The sequence below is a fragment of the Garra rufa genome, chromosome 16, assembly GCF_049309525.1.
Source record: "Garra rufa chromosome 16, GarRuf1.0, whole genome shotgun sequence".
NCBI lineage: Eukaryota > Metazoa > Chordata > Actinopteri > Cypriniformes > Cyprinidae > Garra > Garra rufa.
The window spans coordinates 16,211,293-16,229,971 of NC_133376.1; the positions used below are offsets into that span (position 1 = coordinate 16,211,293).

At 35.3% G+C, this 18,679-nt stretch overlaps 1 protein-coding gene across 1 annotated transcript; it reads right to left on the minus strand.

The window, feature by feature from the left end:
• Positions 1–823: 823 nt before the first annotated feature.
• kazald2 (Kazal-type serine peptidase inhibitor domain 2) lies at positions 824–8,900 on the minus strand. Its single transcript, XM_073820042.1, has 4 exons — positions 8,420–8,900; positions 6,745–6,905; positions 6,220–6,367; positions 824–945 (listed from the first exon to the last, which is right to left on the minus strand). Exons 1-4 carry the CDS (start codon positions 8,898–8,900, stop codon positions 824–826), a joined length of 912 nt encoding a protein of 303 aa, XP_073676143.1.
• Between the last annotated feature and the right edge of the window lie 9,779 nt (positions 8,901–18,679).

An 18,679-nucleotide genomic window follows, 5' to 3' on the forward strand; every position in this document is an offset into this window, starting at 1 on the left:
CCTCGAGAGAGCGGTTCCCCTGCTTCAGGAGGAGGATGAGGACGGCGGGATCATTCATGACGGGGGGGAAAAAAAATTAACTAAACACTGATACAAAAAAAACGGAAAATAAACGCAGGGGAAGACGCCGTGAATTTTTTTTGGGTCGGTCTTTCTGTCACGCGGGTGTGCAGGACGAGACGAGACGATAGACGAGATTTACAATCAACAATAAATTTAATAGAAATCTCCAAGATGAACAAGGCAGGAACAGGCAGGAACACAGAGGGCTTTCACACACATCCAGGAAACGTTAAAGACCGACAAAAGACTAAACTCAAAGACAGACTTATAAAGGCAAACTAATCAAGAAAACACAGGTGATACAGATGACACTAACGAAGACTAATCATAGGGCTAAACCAAATCACAACAGAATGGCAGGGGAAGACAATGGGTGAAACCAATGACAGACAGGGTTGTGACAACCAGCTGGGTCAAAATAACCCAGCATGTGTTCTTTCCAATATTTACCCAGCGCTGGGTTGCCAAATAACCCAAGTTGGGTTGTTTTTTAAATCAGTGTACCAACTATTTTCCATTTTTCTGACACGGATCACGAACAATAAACCACTCAATGCGTAAAGCAACTATTTAATTAAGTTCTGTTTTTAAGTACAATTCTCACGAGTGAATAGAAATTATTTGGATTTATATACAATGCTCACACATGAACCCTTAAAAGGGCATATTTTAAGAGTACACATTTTATGCTGAGCTTACATTTCAAACATAATTAAAAAACATCTGTGTTTAAATGCTATGATTTTATAATCTCTGTATGCTACAAATACATATATCCACTCGGCTGGCCTTCATAATCTTCATCATCGACGTTCCCCTCTTCGCCTGATATTCTATAAGCTCCATTTTCTTTTTGCCGGAACTCTTTGGTCAGCTGAGAACCTGGAAAATATAAAGAGAAAATTCTGATTAATTGTAATAATTATTTATGATGCTTTTATATATATATATATATATATTTTTTTTTTCTTTTGTTTAATACGTTCTTAAAAATAAAGATATAAAAGAAGTTTTCACAGTGATGCCATTGAGGAAATATTTTTTGGTTCCCTAAAGAACCTTTCATCAAACAGTTCTTTAAAAACAGGGTCGAAAATTAACGAGGCCTTGTGGCAAAAATGCCACCAAAATTAACAAAAATGGGCAATAAATTCAAGACAAAGGTGCAAAAAAAATGCCCCTGCACAATTAAGCACAAATAAAAAGTGTCAATTCGCCGAATTACATTTTGATTCTCTCATGGTGCGTTCACACCAGACGCGAATGGCGCGTTAAGCGCGAGTGATTTACATGTTAAGTCAGTGCAAAGACGCGATAGACCTTCCTGCGGCGCTATTCGCGCGGATGAGGCGGCGCGAATTGAGCGTTTCGGGGCGAATCGCGCGAGTTGAAAAATTTGAACTTTGCGAAAATTCGCGCTGCGTTAACCAATCAGGAGCTTGCTCTAGAAGTGACGGAGGCAGAAATCCGAAACAACAATGGAGGACAAATTCACCGTTGCTGTCTGTGGTTACTCGGAGCTGTACGATACATCTTTGTACTTTTATAGAAACAGGAATAAAAAGGATCTTGCTTGGAAGAAAGTGAGTGAAGAGGTCGGACAATCTGGTAAGTTTTAAAAAACGCTCTTTACTCAATTTTACCTACATATATATACATATGGAGACTACAAGCAAGCTAAAGCTGGCAAATTGAGCTCATTCACCTATTTTACAACTACTTTCCCACTGACGAGTGGCAGATGCCCCTCCCATGACGCGAATTCGTGTCTGTTGTGAAGTAAATTTCACGCGCGAATGAAGCGAGTAAACTCAAAATGTTCAAGCTTCCAACTACGCGCGAATAGCGCGATTTATTCGCACAAGTCGCGTCTGGTGTGAACGCCCCATCACACTGCATCTGATTGCTTTTACGCACTGTTTTTTGCAGCGTAGAGCCTTATAACCAATCAAACGCATTTCTGAATGACTTAGGAATTCACTGACCAATCAGAGGCGCTTAGATTAGTCAGGGATGAAAATGCGCCAATTAGAGGCGTTAAGATTAGTCTGCGCTGAAAATGCACTAATGAAAGGCGTGTCGAAAGCATGCCAGTCAGCGTTTAGAGACAATCAGAGATGTTTAGATAAGGTCAGTGTCAAAAACGACACCAATCAGTGCCAAAAATAAGCCAATCAGAGATGTTGAGATTCAGAGGTGCGTTTAGATTAGTCAGCACCAAAAACGCATCAATCAGAGGCATTTAGATTAGTCAGCATGCCAGTCAGAGGCATTTAGAGCCAATCAGAGGAGCTTATATTTGTCAGCGCCGAAAATGTTCCAATCAGGGGCATTTAGAGCCAACCAGAGGTGTTTAGATTAGTCATCCTTAAAAAAGCACCAATCAGAGGTGTTTAAATTAGTCATCCTCGAAAACACACCAACCAGAGGTGTTTAGATTAGTCAGCACTGAAAACGCACCAATCAGAGGTGTTTAGATTAGTCAGCACCAGAAACGTGCCAATCAGAAGCGTTTAAAGCCAATCAGAGGTGCTTAGATTAGTCAGTGCAGAAAATTAGCCAATCAGAGGCTTTTTATTTAGTCAGCGCCGAAAACGCACCAATCAGGGGTGCTTAGAGTAGTCAGCACTGAAAACTCTCCAATCAGGGGCATTTAGAGCCAACCAGAGGTATTTAGATTAGTCAGCGTCAAAAAACAATAATCTAGAATAATGATTTTTGTCATGATATTGCAGCCCGATGAGCTCCTGTTTTTTACATGTATAATTTAGATTTCAATTTCGAACAGTTTATTGTTATTGACAACAGTTTATAAAATTTTGATAAAAGTAATTGGGTCAATTTGGGTATTTGACATAAAAGACAACATTTGGTTTTTATAAAAATTGCCCTCACAATTTAAAAAAATGAAAATATTGCAAATATTGCCCCTAACAGAAAAATTAACTTGATCCTGTAAAAGAACCTTTTTTTCTTATGTAGTGAGCATATTAAAAATCTAAAGAACCTTTTGTAATTCCATGGATGTTAAAGATTCATCATGGAACCACAAACGCCAATAAAGATTTTTTTTAATAGCGTGTACTATAATTAATATAATATACCAATCCATTTTAGTAGTTGCTTTTTTTAATTACCAGGCTGAAAATGTGTTAAACAGCCATAACCAGCATGCAAACAGGATCTATTAATTAAAAGCAGCAGGTTTACTTTTGATCATATTAAGAAAGCTCAGCATTTTCTCAATGCCCACAACTTCCTGTAAAACACACACACACACACACACACACACACACACACACACACACTTGATATATTTAAATCTACTCTTTCTATTTTTCTCTATAGTCTCTAAACCTATAGGAAAGGGTCTGTCCTGTGTCCAGAGTCACCTTTCACTACCACCTATCCCAGAGTTCATAGCAGTCGGGACGTTCCGGGAAGTGAGGGATGGGGGGGGGGGGGGGGGCACTGGTGGTGCAGATAAGGGGCAGTCTAAAGGATCAGACCCCCCAGAGAAAGAGATAACAGCCAGACAGTCACAGCAACGACCTGCCACATAATACACAAGCCCTTCCACCCCTTCTCCCTTTTCCCTTCCAAATCTCCCCCCATCTCGGGCCCTCTCGACCTCCTGTCATCACCAGCCTTTACGTTCCTGCTGGAGAAAGCCCTCGACTGGTGTACGGTTATCGTCAGCTCTGTCGGATTCTCGGAAGGCCAAGTTCACCTTTAGCGATGAGGAGATGATAAGCTTTGATAGTGGCATATGCGAATCGATCAGCTCCCACTGTTGGTGCGTTCACATGTCTTTTCTGACCACGCCACAGACCGCAGAGAGTGCATGAATAACCTAACAGACCTCGTTCTGCTGTGTGGACTGATATTTTTCAGTGTTAAAACAAGACAAATGTTCACGTTAAACATTTGTTGTTTGCATTAAGTTAAATAGTTTACTAAAAATACTTTGCACTGGAACTAGATGAGGAAATCAACTTGCATGACCGCAAAAGAGAAATACTTGTCAACTAACATTACACTAACATACACGCTCTTTAATATAATAATTAGTTTTTATCAGATTATGTCATTTCAAGTGCATTTAAAGGGAGTACCAATCAGATCATATAATCTAAAAAAAATATATATTTATACATTATATTTAATGTATTTATTAATGCAGTATATATTAATGAATTGAGTAAAAATATTTTACAATAATTTAAATTTAAAAATAATTAATAATTAAAATGATAAATAATTAAACAATTTCTTCATGTTATGTAGTGTCAAAAAAATTGAGGAGAGTATTAATCAGATTTATAATTTTAGTAATCATTTTAGTAATTTTAGTGGCAATCGCATTTAAAAATAATTAAAAATAAATAATTAAAAATTATTTTTTTATATATGTTATGTAGTGGCAATCGCATTTAGTACTAATCAGATTTATATTTTTTATATTATAAATTATATTTAATATTTATTTATTAATATAACATACTAATGAATTAAATAACAATATTTGACAATAATTATCAACATCTTAAAATAATTCATAATTAAAATAATAAATAATTTCAAAATGTTTTTTCATGTTATCTAGTGTCAATCACATTTGAATAGAGCACTATTAATTTAAAAAAAATATATATATATACACACATTAATCAATTTTTTTTTTATAAATTATATGTATTTATTAATATAATATATTAATTAAATAAATTAAATTACAATAATTTTCAACATCTAAAAATAATTAATCATTAAAATAATAAATAAATAAAAATGATTTTAAATATATTTTTCTCCTTCATGAAAACAAATAAAATGGAAAATCTGATTGGTACTATGTTTTAGTTAAAAACTGAAGCTACATAATCTTTGTTTCTGAAAAAAATGCTTAGCCTATATTTTATGATGGTTATATGTATTGGTTTTGTGTACATGTGTATATGTCAATAAGAATAAGAATAAAACGGCAAACCTTTTTCAAGACAAGTTTCACAAGACAAGACATTGAGACAGGTCTCAAACTGAGCTCAGATTTGCTAAAATACCAAAATCTGTAATCATAGTCAGAGATCTCAACATGAACATCATATCTTTCCAAAATCGAACTAAGTTATGCTGTATCATCAACAATAGACTAATTTGTTTCTGTTTGTTTATTATTTCCCAAAGAAATTTTAGATGAAACACATGAGACGATGTTAAGACTTAAAAGTCTCCAGAGCTATAAACAAGTAACTTCCGAACAATACCATATTCCTCTGGGTATATGTGTGTAAAACACGGAAACAGAGTTACCTTTGTGTGTGTGTGTGTGTGTGTGTGTGTGTGTGTACCTGGTATTCATCACGTTGTGGGGACCAAATGTCCCCACAAGGATAGGAATACCAGTAGATTTTGACCTTGTGGGGACATTTCTCAGGTCCCCATGAGGAAACAGGCTTATAAATCATGCACAATGAGTTTTTTTGATGAAGTAAAAGTGTGCACAATCTCCTGTGAGGGCTAGGTTTAGGTGTAGGGTAGGTGTAGGGCCATAGAAAATACGGTTTGTACAGTATAAAAACCATTACGCCTATGGAATGTCCCCATAAAACATGTAAACCCAACATGCGTGTGTGTGTGTGTGTGTGTGAGTGTGTGTGTGTGTGTGTGTGTGTGTGTGTGTGTGTGTACCTGGTATTCATCACGTTGTGGGGACCAAATGTCCCCACAAGGATAGGAATACCAGTAGATTTTGACCTTGTGGGGACATTTTTCAGGTCCCCATGAGGAAACAGGCTTATAAATCATGCACAGTGAGTTTATTTGATAAAGTAAAAGTATGCACAATCTCCTGTGAGGGCTAGGTTTAGGTGTAGGGCGATAGAAAGCACGGTTTGTACAGTATAAAAACCATTACGCCTATGGAATGTCCCCATAAAACATGTAAACCCAACGTGTGTGTGTGTGTGTGTGTGTGTGTGTGTGTGTGTGTGTGTGTGTGTGTGTGTGTGTGTGTGTGTGTGTGTGTTTGTGTGTGTGTTTGTGAGAGTGTGTGCAAGCAGCCCTAACAATCATGTTTTCTCAGCTTGTTCACCTCTGACCTTGTTTTGTAATGGCCGTGTCTGTGTCTATGAATGAGTGTGTTCTCAGACATACCTCCATGAGTAACCTGTAATCTGGCGGAGGCAGACACCTCTCCGAAGGCGTTCCTGGCGGTGCATGTGTACACACCTGCATCGTTCGGACCAACTCCTTGAATCTGGAGCCAGCCGGTCAATTCAAAACGCCGCGGACCTCCACGGGCCTGTAATTACACAAACACACACCATCGCACATTTAACAAAACCAGAACTGTTTGAGATAATGAGACTAAAATGCAAACCTGCAGTTTGAAAGGTCATTTAAAATATTGTTTACTAAGAAATAATTGAAGAACTGTTCACTTAAAGGATCTTTGGGGAACCAAAAATGGCTCTCCTATTACATTAACTGTGTGTTTTTTTGTTCAAACTTCAATTATATGGACAATGCATTGAAAAATACTAAAGATTATGCCACTATCATGCTGTGCAGACTAATGACAGTTTAAATGGTGCTTGCCAGTGTATTTGTTATTATGTTTTTATATATATTTTCCAATTTTATTGTCTATCAGGTACAGATTATTGCATGTGCACATACCTGTACAGCTGTGCTTGAATCATCAGCGGGAAAAGAAATAACGTCCCCTTCTTTACTCCACTGGATGGAGGCCAATGGATACGACGACACCTCACAGGAAAAGATGACATCACTTCCTTTGGTTGTGACGACGTCACGTGGAGCGTAAGTGATGACTGGTTCTGTAAAGTTCACAGAAGATAGACAATGTTGAGCTTTTTAAACTCTAGAGTAAATATAAAACATATTTTAGGGTAAAAAGCATTCTGCTACTGGATGCTTCTTTCACACCATCTTCTGTATTTACAGTAGCCATTTGTGCTGTGTTTTCTTTAGCTTGGTTAATTATTTTAAGGTGTGAGATTGGACACTTACGAGCTGCTAATCTTAAACATGACTTAACGGCTGACTTATTATTCCCACGGCTGAACAAATGGGTTTTCATTTGGCCTTTTCCATGACAAAACTTTTAAATGTGGTGATTATGTTGGCACTTCTGAAGCACTTCTGCACTTCTGTCCATGACAATGGTTCCTCCTGAGAGGACATTTGCATTTATATGTACATTTACATTCGCATTAGCAGATGTATTCATACCAAACTGATGTGGCCGTTACTTTGGCTGAGGTTGCTGAGTAAGTACAATTACAATTACTGAAACTAAACATCAAATGACAATGAGATAAACAGATGCAATACAATTAAAAACATTTTAGAAGGGTAAATCTCTGTCAGGACTTGTCTTGGCCATACTGTCGTTGCCAAAAGCAAAAGAATAAATAATCATGTTTGTAATAGTCATAGAAATTATCATATTTTGTTGAAAGAAATTGAAGCCTATTTTAGGATGGTTGTAGTTGCACATTATTTTTTTTATTTACTTCAATGTTTAATATACAATATTTAATCATTTAATTTTATCAATGTAATATTTAAAGTAATTTATAAACTATAAAATGTATATTTTAATATAAATACACAACCAGTCAAAAGTTTTTGAACAGTAAGATTTTTTGTGTTTTTTTTTTTAAGAATTCTTTTTTGCTCACCAAGCCTGCATTTATTTGTAAATAAATAACTGTAACTTATTCCTGTGATAAAAGCTAAATTTTTAGTGTCATTACTCCAGTCTTCGGGAAATCATTCTAATTTGCTGATTTGCTGTTCAAGAAACCTGAAAAAAAACTACTCAGCTGTTTTTGAGCAGCAAATCAGAATATTAGACTGATTTCTGAAGGATCATGTAACACTGAAGACTGGAGTAATGCTTCTAAAATTCAGCTTTGAAGTCGCAGAAATAAATTACATTTTAAAATATATTAAAATAGAAAACTGTTCTTTTAAATATTATAAATATGTTGGACTGTTTTTGCTATACTTTAGATCAAATAAATGTAGGCTTGGTGAGCAAAAGAGACTTTTTTATAAAACATTAAAAATCTTGCTGTTCAAAACCTTTTGACTGGTGGTGTATATATAAATAATGTTGAAATGTAATAATTTTTAAGTGTTTATACATCACTGTAGTATTAGTTGTGCTGCCTTAAATCCATATTAATTTTAATATTATCTGTAATGAATATGCACTTTAAAAAGTTAGCAGTAATGAAAATCACCATTGAGAATAACAAAAATTACAATTAATCTGCACATGGATATATTAACATTTAATCATAGTACATTTAGAGATACTTACTTGTCTTGCAGGGTCCGTGGTGCACCATTGTCAGCATTTGACCATTGCCTTGCTTGTGTTGGGCTGCCCGAAACTGGCATATGTTTTTATATGTCTTTCCATCAGAACCGCAGATTGCTTCCTGCTTGCTGCACACGCAAATGGCTCTGGGTTCACCTGAAGGGTTTCTGCGTGGAGCTCTGCAGCGCAGACCTTCAGCACAGCGGCCGTAGAAAGTAGACCCAGATCGGGGTTCTGGGTCACACAGTTGCCCTTCATCATTTCCACATTCCAAGCAACACCCACACTGGTCACGAACCAGCCCAGCTGGACAACCCTGCAGCTGCCTAACATCTGGACACCGCTCGGGGTGGCACTTTTTAGGGCATCCCTCACCTGGTCGAATGCTCTTTTGCCAGTCAAAGCGACCGAGGTGCTCCAGATGAAAAGACTCAGATACTGAAACTAGCATCAGTACTAGGCTAACTAGTAAACAAGCCATTGTCTGAAGTCAGATAGATTTAAAAAGTCTCTGATAGCAGAAATAGCTTTTATATCAGTGTAGAAGACCAACAAATGCACTCTGAAAGGGCATGAGTGTTCCTCACCAGTCACTAGGCCTGAAAATCCGAAAATATAGTGTTTTCAGGATTCCTGTGATTACCAGCCAAGCCTTTTCTCCTTGCGCAGTTCTTGAAGTATCCTTATAAACTGATCTGTGTTGGAGTGTCACAAAAGTGCAATGAGCTTGAAGGTGGGAAAGAAAACACAGAGGCAGCTCTAACTTTGGTGACCCCCTCTTAAACTGCAGGGTGCCTCCCCCCATTTGCCCAACAAAAGTGCAAAAAAGGTGTGAGCTGGGAGATGAGCAACAACCAATCAAAGCGCTCAGTTCTTGAGTTGGGGTGGGGGTGAAACTGTGAGTTTGAAATTGTGGGTTTTAAACCAAACTGGACACAGAAAGGGTCATAAATTAACCCTCACAAACTTAGTCTCAGGTAGTAAGTGATTTTTTTGAATACCTCACACTCCCCAAGCCTGTTTTTCCACATAATATGTGAGATAAATGGTGGGATAAAACAACAATTTATAAAAAAATATTGTATAGTTGTGTAACTCATCAGATTACTTTTTTCAAGTAACTAAAGTAATGCATTACTTTTCAATTTACAAGAAAATATCCAAGTTAATTTTTCAAATAAGTAACTCTTTGTTTTCCCATTTATTGAAAATGAAAAAAAATCGGGTGTAAGTGCAGGGGGATGTTCTGTAAAAAATGGTGTTACTGTAGTTCTAAATGTATTTACTAAATGCATTTACTCATCTCACTTGGACAAAAATAGATTTAGTATTTCTCAAAATGAATAAAAAAGTGAAATGCAAACTCAGAATATGATGCAAATCTGCAATAATCAAATATTTTAAATGACACAAATATCCTGCATTCAGTCCTATTTTATTAACCAGTGTCTCACCATGCTAATAAGCAAAAATGACTTTAGATAAACATAACATTTGTGTTCTTCATGCAATCCAGAAAGACTGAAGCTTATTTATGTCACTTTTGGTGTGAAAATGCTTTTACATTTGCTAACGTTTATTTTCTTTAAAACAAACAAACCCAGCCCAAATGAGAAAAAGTAACGCAAAAGTAACGCAACGCTTGTAGTTACTTTTTAGGGAGTAACACAATATTGTAATGCATTACTTATAAAAGTAACTCTCCCCAACACTACTCGGAGCTTAAAGCTCACTGACACAGTCAAAGCGTTCCAAGTCACTTAGAAATATTTTTAGCCAATCACAAGAGCCGTAAATATCATGTGACTGATCACATTTACTGGCTCCATTTACTGGTATTACAATATACGACACATTTTACAGATTCGAGTGCAAGTGACTGAGGTAAACTTTGTTGGTAACGCACGAGGATATATAAAAACAAAAGAAAGAAAGAATCTCACCGTTTTAAAATGTCACAAACGTGAACTGTAAGTTATTTTAGAGATGTACCTGTGAGGAACTGAACTTAATGTGATTCACATGACCGTCAAAGATTTTGAGTGAAATCTTGTGCGTTTATATATAGGCTACGCGCTTCTACTTCAGTCTTGATTATTATGTTTTTCAGTAGGCTAATTATTTTGTTATTTTTAGATGGTTATTGTTAGAACACCGGCAAAGTGTAAACCCTGCGCGAGTGCGCGGTGATTGATTGACAGGTGAGTAGACGCCACTTTACTGTTGCTCAAATGCTTTCGACCAGCTGGTTATTTTGACCATATCGATGTTAAATTGCTCTGGTTTAAAACGGTTTTGAACCCTGTTTGTACTTGCACTTTAGTATAGAATTTGTGCTTGAATCTTTATTTTTCCCTAGTGACCCCATGAAATTGCGTGATAAGTGTAGTTTTCTTCATTTTATTTTCTATAGGCTAGAAACAGGAAGATATACCATGATTTGCAAAGTTGCAGGTTGTATAAAAGCAATGATGCACTCTGAATCTAGACAGCACCTAATGTATAAAAGCAATGATGCACTCTGAATCTAGACAGCACCTAAAGGTGAGTGATGAATATTTTTGGTCTGTTTTCCCAGAAGAAAAATTGTGAACTTTTAATTTGTATGTTTGTGTGTTCTACATACAGTTGAAGTCAAAAGTTTACATACACCTTGCAGAATCTGCAAAATGTTAATTATTTTACCAAAATAAGAGGCATCATACAAAATGCATGTTTTTTTTTTCATTTAGTTCTGACCTGAAGATATTTCACATAAAAGATGTTTATATATAGTCCACAAGAGAAAATAATTGTTGAATTTCTAAAAATGACCCGTTCAAAAGTTTACATACACTTGATTATTAATACTGTGTTGTTACCTGAATGATCCACAGCTGTTTTTTGTTGTTGTTGTTTTTTGTTTAGTGATAGTTGTTCACAAGTCCCTTGTTTGTCCTGAAAAAAAAAAAAAAAAATCCTTCAGAGCGCACAAATTCTTTGGTTTTTCAGCTTGTTTGTGTATTTGAACCCTTTCCAACAGTGACTGTATACTTTTAAGATTAATCTTTTCACACTGAGGACAACTGAGGGACTCAAATGGAACTATTACAGAAGGTACAAATGTTCACTGATGCTTCAGAAGGAAACACAATGCATTAAGATCTGGGGTGAACACTTTTTTTAATTTAAAGATCAGGGTAAATTTAAAGTGCCCCTATTATGCCATGTTTAAGGTAGTTAATATTGTTGTAATAGTCTCTTAAAACAGGTTTACATGTATGCAAGTTCAAAAAACACTTTAGTTTTCTCCAAAATTAGATTTAATTTTACCCCGTTTCTAAATGATTCGTAAACGACTCGTGTGAAGCAGTTCGAAGAATCAATCTCTCTAAACCCCTCCTTTCAGTGAGCCCTCACCGCTGTGATTGGTCAGATGGTGCAGTCCTTTTGGATTGGTCTACCGCTTCAGCGCAAAACGAAACGCCCATTGGCATAACTGAATGACAGCTGTGGAGACCTGTTAATGCATAGAAAAGATAGCCTCGATTTTACCCTATCAATTCGAGCCGGAGTCTGACGATGAAACGGTTGAAGTGGCACATCGACAAGAAACTGTTTTGCAAGCACGACTGGAGCAGGACGTTTCTCAGTGGGTGTCATATTATAACTGTGGAAAGTGCTTGCAATTTGCTTTTGTAAGCGAACCGGGCACACCTCTACGTTGTGAACTTCAACACTGTAACGTACAACCCATAACACTGTGTTAAGCCATCGTTTATCATTATCATTACAGTCAAGCTGCATCAATCACAATTTTTAGACTACATTGCACTCACAACAGAACTACAGAAACGCAAGTTAGCCGCTTACCAAGACATGTGCGGGGTTGTTACACACCATAACGTACAGAAAGACGTATTTTGAACGATCGCTAGAAAATACAATCATCAATTATTAATCATACTTACAGGTAGAAGTTCAGAGGAGCAAGCCGGTCCAAATAAACTGGGCACTGATCCATTTTTTAAAACCAAGCGTTTTGGTGAATCTCGCGTTGTAACGTTACTCCCCAAGATTGGAAAAACAGTCATCAGTAAAATGACGCGAACACAACACAAGATTGGCATTGGACTCCTGAGGTGTTGAAAAAATTAATGTTAACCACTCATTCTTGGTAGTTTCATCTTTCGGAAGGGCATACAAAACAAATTCACTCTCACAGTGCAGGGCGTCTCCTTGACATGATGTAACGTTAATCCACGTGAAAATGGTAGGCCTACTGTTTGTGGGCGGGCAAGTTGTTCGCGAAATTGAACGTGGGCGGACATTACCACTGATCTATATAATTCTCTATTATAGATCAGTGGACATTACGCAAATGTGTAGCTCGTGACGTGTGGCCGTTACAGAAAAAAGATTCGAATTGCTGACGACTCGTTTAGGCAAATGTGAGCCGACTCTTTTTTTTGTTAGACAAAAACTTAATTTATAGTGCACTGTCGGCGTCACAACTTTGCAGATAGTTTATGTTCACATACAGCTACATGACACACTACATGAAATATCATATTTGAAAAGGCATAATAGGGGCACTTTAACTTATTTTGTCTTCTGGGGAACATGTGAGTATCTTCTGTAGCTTCTAAAGGGCAGAACTAAATGAAAAAATATGATATTTAGGTAAAATACGAAAAATGTACACATTTTCACCCCCGGCTCTTAATGCATAGTTTTTCCTTCTGAAGCATCAGTGAGCATTTAAACCTTCTGTAGTTGTCCTCAGTGTTAAAAGATGTATCTTAAAATCATACAGTCATTGTTGGAAAGGGTTCAAATACACAAAAATGCTGAAAACTAAAGAATTTGTGGGACCTGAATAATTTTTCTGAAGAATAGCAGGCAGTTTAACTGTTCAGGACAAACAAGGGACTCATGAACAACTATCACTAAACAAAAAAACACAACTGTGGATCATTTAGATAGCAACAGTATTAAGAATCAAGTGTATGTAAACTGTATGTATGTAAACAGGGTCATTTTTATAAATTCAGCGATTCTTTTTTTTTTTGTGGACTATGTAAATCTCTTTTATGTGAAATATCTTATTCAGGTCAGTACTAATTAAAAAAATAACATGCATTTTGTATGATCCCTCTTATTTTGGTCAAATAATTAAACTCAACTCAGCACTGACGTTATAAGAAGATGACCTCAAAGCTAACAATTATCCAAAGTGATTTACAAATTATAAACACATACAGAAGCAAAACCAACACTGTGACATAATATATTGTTATGTATATATATATGGTGACATATGAGTAATGGTACCACATACCAAAGCATCAGAGTAGTAGCTATTATACCACTAGTGCAGAAGTGTAAGTGTGAAGTGTGAAGCCACAGAACTCTCAGTTTGATTAAGAGGGGACTAAAAAAAACATTCAGCAGATTTGTTGTTGCGGACCTACATGAAAAACAAAACGGTCCTCCATTACAAACGAGCTTATCTGTGCTGTGAAAGAAAGTGAGAAGACATTTAGCTCCTCGCTCTCTCACTAATGTCCTTAGTTTATCTGCTGCTCTCACCTCGCCACGTTAAGCCAAAACAAACAATTAGACGGCCATTAAGGGCCCATTGTTAATTGTAAATAATCCATCATTAATATTGATTAGCTGTGGCGAGCAGATCTCATTCACTTCTTACCTCCTAATGAGTGGGTCTTAGTGGGCTAATTGCTTCAGGCCATTTTCATTCAACACCGGAGAGGCTGCAGCGAGCTCTGGAGTGTGCCTCGAGTTTTACTATTAACTAACGCAGATTGAACGTCCATGATAAGATCAGACCCCACTCCAATTAACTTTCTCTGACAATCTTTCCCAAGGTTACAATGTGCTTTTCATATATGCTGTGTATATGTCCGAACATCACCATAAAAGCAGGACTCACACAACTCAAAGTCTTCTGCATCTATATGTAAAGCACAGAACATATAGAGCATTTTTATAGTGATTCGACAGCCTCTGGTTAGTGTGTGAGAACATTTTCATTGTTTGATATCCTTTAAGGGCTTTAACTGGACAATACATGTTGTCACGTTAATTAGACAGCCTTCAAAGACTGCATCTACAGTTTTTGTTAGAAAGTGATACGCAACCTGAAACTGTAGCGTCATAGGTTTTTGCATGAAGGCAAACCAGCTTTCTGTAATTGTGTGTGAAGTTTTCTTAAGATGACAGCAACAAAATATGTCATATTGTCTCTACATATATGAGTTATACACTACCAGTCAAAAGTTTTTGAACAGTAAAATTTTTTATGTTTTTTAAAGGTTGTATCGGCGATTCTAGGCTGAAACATGAAGTGTCAAATTCAGCTGACCTTTCTTCACGATCCGCTCGCTGCCTGCCCCATAAATCGGCTGTAAAAAAACTGCGTCTCTGTGGTCAGCCTAGGGTCCGAGATATGCCAAAAAAACAATCGGTGCTACGATTCCACAGAAAAACAAACAGTGTTCCAACCAATCACCGTCAGGGGGTTGGTGTTGTGGACTTTCGTTCTGCCTCCCTCACATCCCTGCACCAGTACGAAAGTCCACAACACCAACCCCCTGACGCTGATTGGTTGGAACACTGTTTGTTTTTCTGTGGAATGGTTGGTAGCACCGATTGTTTTTTTTGGCATATCTCGGACCCTAGGCTGACCACAGAGACGCAGTTTTTTTTTTACAGCCAATTTATGGGGCAGGCAGCGAGCGGATCGTGAAGAAAGGTCAGCTGAATTTCACACTTTATGTTTCAGGCTTGAAATCGCTGATACAACCTTTAAAGAAGTCTCTTCTGCTCACCAAGCCTGCATTTTTTTTGATCCAAAGTACAGCAAAAACAGTAACATTTTGAAATATTTTTTACTACTTAAAATAACTGATTTCTATTTAAATATATATTTTAAAATGTAATTTGTTCTGTGATTTCAAAGCTGAATTTTTAGCTTCATTACTCCAGTCACATGATCCTTCAAAAATCATTCTAATATTCTGATTTACATATAAAAAAAATAATAATAATAAAATGATACTGACTCCAAGCTTTTGAATGGTATAGTGTATAATGTTACAAAGCTTTTTATTTCAGATAAATGCTGATCTTTGGATTTGTCTATTCATCAAAGAATCCTGAAAATATTTACTCAACTGTTTTAAATATTAATAATAATAATAATAATAATATTAATAAATTTTCTTGAACAGCAAATCAGCATATTAGAATGATTTCTGAATGATCATGTGACACTGAAGACTGGAGTAATGCTGCTAAATTTGTAGCTTTGATCACAGGAATAAATGACCTTTTAAAATATATTCAAATGGAAAACAGTTATTTTAAATAGTAAAAATATTTCACAATATTACTGCTTTTGCTGTGTTTTGGATCAAATAAATGCAGGCTTGGTGAGCAGAAGAGACATTTGTTTTTAAAAAACTAAAAATCTTTTGACTGCTAGTTTATTTGTTATAGTAGTCAAAAATGTAAGCAAAAAAATCTAACAATGAGCTTAATTTCTTTAGTATTTCTTAAATATATTGATATAAAATATATGACACTTTCTCACAAAAGAACTGTATGTATATGTCTTTTATATACAGATTGCAAATATTAAAAGAATAAAAAGCCTTAATATCTATATTTATTTAAATATGTAATTTCCTTACAAAACAAAATATGTATGCCATATATTTTATCTACCAACTGTAGATATTAAAAAAATTAAGCTTATTTTTAGGGATATTAAGCTCTTTGCACTATTTTTCATGACAAGACTTTTTTTGTAATTTCAGTTATTCTCAGTGTTAATTCTTTTTATCCTTGTTAATGTAATGCAGCATTTTTTCGTATTATCTGTATTAGTGTATTTTTTTAATTATATAAAATCAGATTAAAGCACTAGAACAAATATCAATACTTCACCTCTGAATTTATTGTGCTTTCATGGAAACATTGTAGTGGCTAAAATATTAAAATATAATGTAAAACATAGGCTACCCCCGGTTTCACGGACAAGGCTTAAGCCTAGTCCCAAACTAAAATGTAAGTCTGAGCGGTTTCAACTGAAAGAAACTTGCACTGACTGATCTTAAAATATATCAGTGCTTTTGTTTTGTCTCAAGATAGACACCAGTTATGTTCTTTTCCAAGGCACGTTTATACAAATTACTTAAATGTCCTAATTGAACTACGGCCTAATCCTGACTTAGTTAAAGCTCTGTCTGTGAAACCAGGCCATAGTTTCTTATCGTGTTAGTCTTATGTTAGTGACTGAAGAAATGTATACCAGCAGTGTAAATGTAGCGAATGATAACGCAATAGATTAAAGTGATTACGATTAAAACAGCATTTATCAATGAGAATGATCAGATTGGCTCACCCAAAGAAAAGCAAATCTTCCCAGTCAAATATTCTTTAGAAAGCCTTTCATCGCCATTAGAGACCCACGAAAAGACAGCAAAACTTGATATGTAAATCATTCTTATTCATGTCAATTTCTGTTGTCTGTTTTGCAGTGTAATGGGTACTTTGCTCCTGTGATTTATTTCCAAGTGGACAGGCATGTCAGTTTCATGAAGATCAATTGCCGTATCCTGTCTGTCTGTCTCTCTCATGTGTCTCACACTCACACACGCGCTGTCTCACAGTCTTCATGGAGCCTCCGCAAATTCAATTCCTATAACAATGATGTCACCAAGCGGAGGTCACATATGGAGCAAATGCTTGTAAATCCAAATGGCTGTATAGTGTATTAAACAGGGCCAGCAATGGAATTACACGAGGTGAAGCAGGGGAGAGATTCAGCTCACCTCGGGGATTAGATATATTGGTTTGTGATAACACTGAAGCCATGAATCAGCGCAGTGTGAGCTCTTATCACGAGCCTTTAAATGATGATCAATAAGATCTTTATGTCACCAATTTACAGATTTACATGCTGTAATTCAATAAGTTTCTCTACAAAACTGAAATCATGCACCTCACGCAAGAAAGAGTCAGGGATTGTTTCAATTTTGTATTACATAATTGTGTATTTCTTGTTTCTTGAGAGAGATGATAGATAGATTTGTATATATATATATATATATATATATATATATAATATATATTTTTATGTATACACTTATAAATATAACATACACTACCAGTCAAAAGTTTTTGAACAGTAAGATTTTTAATGTTTTTTAAATAAGTCTCTTCTGCTCATCGATCCTACATTTATTTTATCCAAAGTACAGCAAAAACAGCAATATTGTGAAATATTTTTGTTTGTTAAAATAATTGTTTTCTATTTAAGTATATTTTAAAATATAATTTATTTTTGTGATCAAAGCTAAATTGTCCAGTCTTTAGTGTCACACGATTTTTCAGAAATCATTCTGATAAGCTGATTTGAGTATTATCAATATTAAATTAATAATAAAACAGCTGTGAACATTTTTTCAGGATTCTTTGGTGAATACAAAAATCCAAATATCAGCATTTATCTGAAATAAAAAGCTTTTGTAACATTATACACTAAACCATTCAAGAGCTTTGAGTCAGTATAATTTTTCTTTGTTTTGTTAAAGAAATTATAGAAATTAATACTTTTATTTAGTGTTTTAAATTGATCGAAAAATGATAATAAAGACATTTATAACGTTATAACATTTATAATGTTACAAACGATTATGATTTCTGATAAATGCTGTTCTTTTGAACTTTCTATTCATCATAGAAACCTGAAAATTTTACTCAGCTTTCAACATAATAATAATAGTTTTTTTTTTAACAGCAAATCAGAATACTAGAATAATTTCTGAAGGATCATGTGACTGGAGTAATAATGCTTAAAATTCAGCATTGAAAATCACAGGAATAAATTACATTTGAAAATATATTCAAATAGAAAACAGTTATTTTAAATAGTAAAAATATTTCAAAATTGTACTGTTTTTGCTGTACTTTAAATTAAATAAATGCAGGCTTGGTGAGCAGAATAGACATCTTTAAAAACCATTAAAAATCTTACAGTTCAAAAACTTTTGACTGGTAGTGTATAATTACATAGTTTTTACCAAATAATTCTGGCAGCTGTGGTTGCCAAATAATCTTGTAAAAAATACAGAGAAACACATTTATAGAACAAATTGTAAATTAACATAAAACCCTAATGTTATCTAACTGATAAAAAAAACTATTAAGAAACATGATTATTTAAACAAAATACTTTCAAATGTGGAGTGCCAT

Excerpts from the sequence above, each read along its gene's own strand:
- kazald2 (XM_073820042.1), bottom strand. The coding sequence starts at position 8,900 with ATGGCTTGTTTACTAGTTAGCCTAGTACTGATGCTAGTTTCAGTATCT. Across the intron at positions 6,368-6,744 it reads ATTCAAGCACAGCTGTACAG|GCCCGTGGAGGTCCGCGGCG; the intron begins GTATGTGCACAT and ends GTGTAATTACAG. Across the intron at positions 946-6,219 it reads ATTACAGGTTACTCATGGAG|GTTCTCAGCTGACCAAAGAG; the intron begins GTATGTCTGAGA and ends TATATTTTCCAG.